This window comes from Oncorhynchus clarkii, chromosome 7, assembly GCF_045791955.1.
Source record: "Oncorhynchus clarkii lewisi isolate Uvic-CL-2024 chromosome 7, UVic_Ocla_1.0, whole genome shotgun sequence".
Classification (NCBI taxonomy): domain Eukaryota; kingdom Metazoa; phylum Chordata; class Actinopteri; order Salmoniformes; family Salmonidae; genus Oncorhynchus; species Oncorhynchus clarkii.
The window spans coordinates 6,909,246-6,916,745 of record NC_092153.1 but is presented as its reverse complement, the minus strand read 5'-3'; the positions used below and the strand labels follow the sequence as shown (position 1 = coordinate 6,916,745).

Here is a 7,500-nt window from a genome sequence, read left to right as displayed (position 1 = left end):
GTAAACACACACACACACACACACACACACCTGGAGCAGGGCTTGCAGCTACGCCACCTACAGAGTCAGGTCAACCAGGTAAACACACACACACACACACCTGGAGCAGGGCTTGCAGCTACGCCACCTACAGAGTCAGGTCAACCAGGTAAACACACACACACACACACACACACACACAGACAGACACACACACACACACCTGGAGCAGGGCTTGCAGCTACGCCACCTACAGAGTCAGGTCAAACAGGTAAACACACACACACACACACCTGGAGCAGGGCTTGCAGCTACGCCACCTACAGAGTCAGGTCAACCAGGTAAACACACACACGCATACACACACACACACACACACACACACACAGACAGACACACACACACACCTGGAGCAGGGCTTGCAGCTACGCCACCTACAGAGTCAGGTCAAACAGGTAAACACACACACACACACACACCTGGAGCAAGGCTTGCAGCTACGCCACCTACAGAGTCAGGTCAACCAGGTAAACACACACACACACACACACACACCTGGAGCAGGGCTTGCAGCTACGCCACCTACAGAGTCAGGCCAACTAGGTAAACACACACACACACACCTGGAGCAGGGCTTGCAGCTACGCCACCTACAGAGTCAGGTCAACTAGGTAAACACACACACACACACCTGGAGCAGGGCTTGCAGCTACGCCACCTACAGAGTCAGGTCAACTAGGTAAACACACACACACACACCTGGAGCAGGGCTTGCAGCTACGCCACCTACAGAGTCAGGTCAACTAGGTAAACACACACACACACACCTGGAGCAGGGCTTGCAGCTACACCACCTACAGAGTCAGGTCAACTAGGTAAACACAGACACACACGAACACACACACGAGTAGCACGCAAACTCACACATCCACTTACGAACACACGCACGCACATATATAATGTGTATTAAGTACTGTATATGACCCTGGCCTCATGTTCACTTCCAGGTTCAACCGTAACCACAAACAGGTACACACACAAACACACACTCCCACACATGAACAGAAACCTGCACACACACACACACACACACACACACACACACACACACACACACACACACACACACACACACACACACACACACACACACATACACACACACACATATATGTATATAACGTTTATATGTAATGTTTATCTATATGTGTGTGTGTGTGTTCCCAGGTGCTGGGCTGGATCAGTGAAGGAGAGGTGATGTTGTCTTCCTGTATGGTGAACTCCAGCTCTCTGTCCGAGGCTGAACAGCTACAGAGAGAACATGAGCGCCTCCAACAGGCCATAGAGGTAACTACACCCACTGCAAACCAGTCACTGTAATGCAAACAAACTCTATTGACATAAAGCAATGTTGTCAAATCAGTTTTTATAAGTGTTCCTCTCTCTCTTTTTAATCCCCCCCTCGCCCCCATTTGGTCCCTCTCTACCCTTTCCCTCTCCCCTTCTCCTCCCCCCAGTCTCTGCTTCATGCTGACTCTCTCCAGAGGACCCACCAGGTGGCGCTGGCGCTGCAGCAGCGGGCAGAGCTGCTGGTGAGGGCGGGCCACTACGACCCAGAGGCAGTGAGGGCGTGTGCCCAGACGGTGGCGCTACACTGGCAGACCCTGATGCTGCGAATGGAGGACCGCCTCAAACTGGTCAACGCCTCCGCAGCCTTCTACCGGACCTCACAACAGGTGAGTCAGAGTCACTATCTCCTTATCAACCTAAACCCTAACCCTTGTGTCCACACCCACGTTCAACCCTAACCCTTGTGTCCACACTCACGTTCAACCCTAACCCTCGTGTCCACACCCACGTTCAACCCTAACCCTCGTGTCCACACCCACGTTCAACCCTAACCCTCGTGTCCACACCCACGTTCAACCCTAACCCTCGTGTCCACACTCACGTTCAACCCTAACCCTCGTGTCCACACTCACGTTCAACCCTAACCCTCGTGTCCACACTCACGTTCAACCCTAACCCTCGTGTCCACACCCACGTTCAACCCTAACCCTTGTGTCCACACCCACGTTCAACCCTAACCACAAACCTAATCCCCACACCTCTTGTAGCCTCAGCCCAGGATTTAATAACCAGCTATAATAGCAGGATTTAATAGCCAACTTTAATAACAGGCTATAATAACCAGCTGTAATAACAGGCTATAATAACCAGCTGTAATAGCAGGATTTAATAGCCAACTGTAATAACAGGCTATAATAACCAGCTGTAATAGCAGGCTATAATAACCAGCTGTAATAGCAGGCTATAATAACCAGCTGTAATAACAGGATTTAATAACCAGCTGTAATATCAGGCTATAATAACCTGCAGTAATAGCAGGCTATAATAACCTGCTGTAATAGCAGGCTATAATAACCAGCTGTAATAGCAGACTATAATAACCAGCTGTAATAGCAGGCTATAATAACCAGCTGTAATAGCAGGATTTAATAACCAGCTGTAATATCAGGCTATAATAACCAGCTGTAATAACAGGCTATAATAACCAGCTGTAATAGCAGGATTTAATAACCAACTGTAATAACAGGCTGTGATAACCAGCTGTAATAACAGGCTATAATAACCAGCTGTAATAGCAGGCTATAATAACCAGCTGTAATAGCAGGATTTAATAACCAGCTGTAATATCAGGCTATAATAACCTGCTGTAATAGCAGGCTATAATAACCAGCTGTAATAGCAGGATGTAATAACCAGCTGTAATAGCAGGATTTAATAACCAGCTGTAATATCAGGCTATAATAACCAGCTGTAATAACAGGCTATAATAACCAGCTGTAATAGCAGGATTTAATAACCAACTGTAATAACAGGCTGTAATAACCAGCTGTAATAACAGGCTATAATAACCAGCTGTAATAGCAGCCTATAATAACCAGCTGTAATAGCAGGCTATAATAACCAGCTGTAATAGCAGGATTTAATAACCAGCTGTAATATCAGGCTATAATAACCTGCTGTAATAGCAGGCTATAATAACCGGCTGTAATAGCAGGATGTAATAACCAGCTGTAATAGCAGGATTTAATAACCAACTGTAATAACAGGCTATAATAACCAGCTGTAATAACAGGCTATAATAACCAGCTGTAATAACAGGCTATAATAACCAGCTGTAATAGCAGGCTATAATAACCAGCTGTAATAGCAGGCTATAATAACCAGCTGTAATAACAGGCTATAATAACCAGCTGTAATAGCAGGCTATAATACCCAGCTGTAATAACAGGCTATAATAACCAGCTGTAATAACAGGCTATAATAACCAGCTGTAATAGCAGCCTATAATAACCAGTAGTATTAGCAGCCTATAATAACCAGCTGTAATAGCAGGCTATAATAACCAGCTGTAATAACAGGCTATAATAACCAGCTGTAATAGCAGGCTATAATAACCAGCTGTAATAACAGGCTATAATAACCAGCTGTAATAGCAGGCTATAATAACCAGCTGTAATAGCAGGCTATAATAACCAGCTGTAATAGCAGGCTATAATAACCAGCTGTAATAGCAGGCTATAATAACCAGCTGTATTAGCAGGCTATAATAACCAGCTGTAATAGCATGATTTAATAACCAGCTGTAATAGCAGGCTATAATAACCAGCTGTAATAGCAGGCTATAATAACCAGCTGTAATAGCAGGCTATAATAACCAGCTGTAATAGCAGGCTATAATAACCAGCTGTAATAGCAGGCTATAATAACCAGCTGTAATAGCAGGCTATAATAACCAGCTGTAATAGCAGGCTATAATAACCAGCTGTAATAACAGGCTATAATAACCAGCTGTAATAACAGACTATAATAACCAGCTGTAATAGCAGGCTATAATAACCAGCTGTAATAGCAGGCTATAATAACCAGCTGTAATAGTGTTAGAGGAATTCTAAATTCCTATATGTTTTGTAGCCAAAACCAAATTCACACTCTTATCTATTTCATAATAGGTTGTAAGTTTATCATTTTGCAGGAAATAGCAAGAGACCAGTCTTAAAAACAGGTTCAGCATTTATTCTTGATGAGTACTGACCCAAAATACAAAGAACATTACATTTTAAAGAGAGAACATAAAATGACATCATCAGTTTCTCACACTCTCTCCGATCCACACAATAGCGCAGTGTCTTCAGGTCTGGAGATCTTCTTCTACTCCCCTCATAAAACAAACATTCCAATCTGTCTAAAATATATACTTTTCTCCACTAATGGAACATCAAAGATCATTCTTATCTGTCAGAAAATATATACCATCCCTCTCCCTAAAACCTGCAAGTTACAGACAATTAATTCATTTTACCTACATTTTCGGTCCTAGTTTAACCAAGAACCCATACATTTCATACCATAACATAATAGTATTAAAACTTAATGGTTCTAATAAAAATGTATACATAATTAATAATTTCAACTATAATTTCCTCCAACAAATAGCAGGCATTAATAACCAGCTGTAATAGCAGGCTATAATAACCAGCTGTAATAGCAGGCATTAATAACCAGCTGTAATAGCAGGCATTAATAATCAGCTGTAATAGCAGGCTATAATAACCTGCTGTAATAGCAGGCTATAATAACCAGCTGCAATAGCAGGCTATAATAACCAGCTGTAATAACAGGCTATAATAACCAGCTGTAATAACAGGCTGTAATAACCAGCTGTAATAACATGCTATAATAACCAGCTGTAATAGCAGGCTATAATAACCAGCTGTAATAGCAGGCTATAATAACCAGCTGCAATAGCAGGCTATAATAACCAGCTGTAATAGCAGGCATTAATAACCAGTTGTAATAGCAGGCTAAAAATAAACAGTTATAATAGCAGGCTATAATAACCAACGGTAATAGCAGGCTATAATAACCAACTGTAATAGCAGGCTATAAATAACCAGCTGTAATAGCAGGCTATAATAACCAGCTGTAATAACAGGCTATAATAACCAGCTGTAATAGCAGAATTTAATACCCGGCTGTAATAACAGGCTATAATAACCAGCTGTAATAACAGGCTATAATAACCAGCTGTAACAACAGGCTATAATAACCAGCTGTAATAGCAGGCTATAATAACCAGCTGTAATAACAGACTTTAATAACCAGCTGTAATAACAGGCTATAATAACCAGCTATAATAGCAGGATTTAATAACCAGCTGTAATAACAGACTTTAATAACCAGCTGTAATAACAGGCTATAATAACCAGCTGTAATAGCAGGATTTAATAACCAGCTGTAATAGCAGTGGCTGGAGATCCAGCACCATTCAATCGGACAGAGACATCATTGGAATTCAGAGGTTCAGCACCACATGGCACTGGACAGCAACCATGTGTATATACTCAGGCATACTGTATGTTTGTTTCCCCCCAGGTATGTGGTGTGTTGGAGAGCCTGGAACAGGAGTATCGTAGGGACGAAGACTGGTGTGGTGGCGGAGAGAGGCAGGGGAGCAGGGGCCAGCCGGAGCACCTCATTCCCCTCATCAACAAACACATGGAACAAAAAGAAGCCTTCCTCAAGGTACAGAGAGAGAGAGAGAGAGAGAGAGAGGAAAGAAAGACAGAGAGAGGACAGAAAGAAGAAGCGAGGACAGAAAGGCAGAGATATGACAGAAAGATGTATAGAGGACATAAAGATGGATAGAGGACAGAAAGATGGATAGAGGACAGAAAGACGGATAGAGGACAGAAAGACGGATAGAGGACAGAAAGACAGATAGAGGACAGAAAGACAGATAGAGGACAGATAGAGGACAGAAAGACGGATGGAGGACAGAAAGACAGATAGAGGACAGAAAGACGGATAGAGGACAGAAAGACGGATAGAGGACAGAAAGACGGATAGAGGACAGAAAGACAGATAGAGGACAGAAAGACGGATAGAGGACAGAAAGACGGATAGAGGACAGAAAGACGGATAGAGGACAGAAAGACAGATGGAGGACAGAAAGACAGATAGAGGACAGAAAGACAGATAGAGGACAGAAAGACGGATAGAGGACAGAAAGACGGATAGAGGACAGAAAGACCGATAGAGGACAGAAAGACGGATAGAGGACAGAAAGACGGATAGAGGACAGAAAGACGGATAGAGGACAGAAAGACAGATAGAGGACAGAAAGACGGATAGAGGACAGAAAGACGGATAGAGGACAGAAAGACGGATAGAGGACAGAAAGACGGATGGAGGACAGAAAGACGGATAGAGGACAGAAAGACGGATAGAGGACAGAAAGACGGATAGAGGACAGAAAGACAGATAGAGGACAGAAAGACAGAGAGAGGACAGAAAGACGGATGGAGGACAGAAAGACGGATGGGAATGGTAAAGACAGTTTTTAGCTACAGTCTCTGTTGGTATGTTTTAACCCCTTGTTTCCTGCAGGCATGCACCCTGGCCAGACGCAACGCAGAGGTCTTCCTCAAGTACATCCACCGCAACAGCGTTACTATGGCAACCATCTCCGGGCACAGTGCAGGCGCAGAGGTCACTGGTCACTCCCGTGTGCCTGAGCAGCAGGTCAAAGGTGAGCCAACACACAGTTACATTACACATGAACACATATACATATACACACACACACACACACACACACACACACACACACACACACACACACACACAGAGAGACAGAAGAGCATCCGTATGCATGATGATGATATTTCTGCCACTGTGTTTATACCTGGCAGTGTAAATGTGTGTTCCTCTTATAGGTATCCTCAGTGAGCTCCTGCAGAGGGAGAACAGGGTTCTACATTTCTGGACTCTGAAGAAGCGTCGTCTGGACCAGTGTCAACAGTACCTGCTGTTCCAGAGCCACACCCAACAGGTGAGTTTGCCACGACTCCTTTAGATGAGTCCACACCCAACAGGTGAGCTTGCCACACCTCCTTTAGATGAGTCCACACCCAGTTTGGGAAACCTGAATTTGAGATGTAAAATTATAACAGAGCCATGTTGGCCCCCAGACAATTACATTACCCTGAAAATGGTTTGTCCTCCTCTCTCTCTCTGTCTCTCTGTCTCTGTCTCTGTCTCTCTCTCTCTCTCTCTCTCTCTCTCTCTCTCTCTCTCTCTCTCTCTCTCTCTCTCTCTCTCTCTCTCTCTCTCTCTCTCTCTAGGCGTTGGATTGGCTGCAACAGAGTGGTGAGCACTACCTGTCCACTCACACATCGCCAGGGGCAACCAGTGCAGAGACCCAGGACCTGCTGGCTCAACACAGGGAATTCTGCATCTCGGCTAAGGTGAACACACACACACACACACTCAGACCCACTCACATACACAAATGCTTACTCACACACTACAAAGGTGATGTGTATATCAGAACAGTTCCCACAATCAATTTATCCCCTCTACCTCCTCCCAGCACACTCAGGAGAAGGTGCACCTGCTGATTCAGCTGGCAGAGAGCATGCTGGGTAAGGGCCACTCCCACAGGGTGGAGCT

At 44.3% G+C, this 7,500-nt stretch overlaps 1 protein-coding gene across 1 annotated transcript in view; it reads left to right on the top strand.

Annotated features, from left to right (window-relative positions):
• Window positions 1-7,500, top strand: part of LOC139413988 (kalirin-like) — a 40,608-nt gene that overhangs the window by 27,263 nt on the left and 5,845 nt on the right. Inside the window, exons 17-23 of the mRNA XM_071161873.1 lie at window positions 1,207-1,326; window positions 1,497-1,715; window positions 5,422-5,571; window positions 6,436-6,577; window positions 6,765-6,880; window positions 7,173-7,295; window positions 7,421-7,500. The exon at window positions 7,421-7,500 is cut by the window's right edge and continues 103 nt beyond it. Coding sequence (XP_071017974.1) covers window positions 1,207-1,326; window positions 1,497-1,715; window positions 5,422-5,571; window positions 6,436-6,577; window positions 6,765-6,880; window positions 7,173-7,295; window positions 7,421-7,500 — 950 coding nt within the window. The remainder of the gene's footprint in view (window positions 1-1,206; window positions 1,327-1,496; window positions 1,716-5,421; window positions 5,572-6,435; window positions 6,578-6,764; window positions 6,881-7,172; window positions 7,296-7,420) is intronic.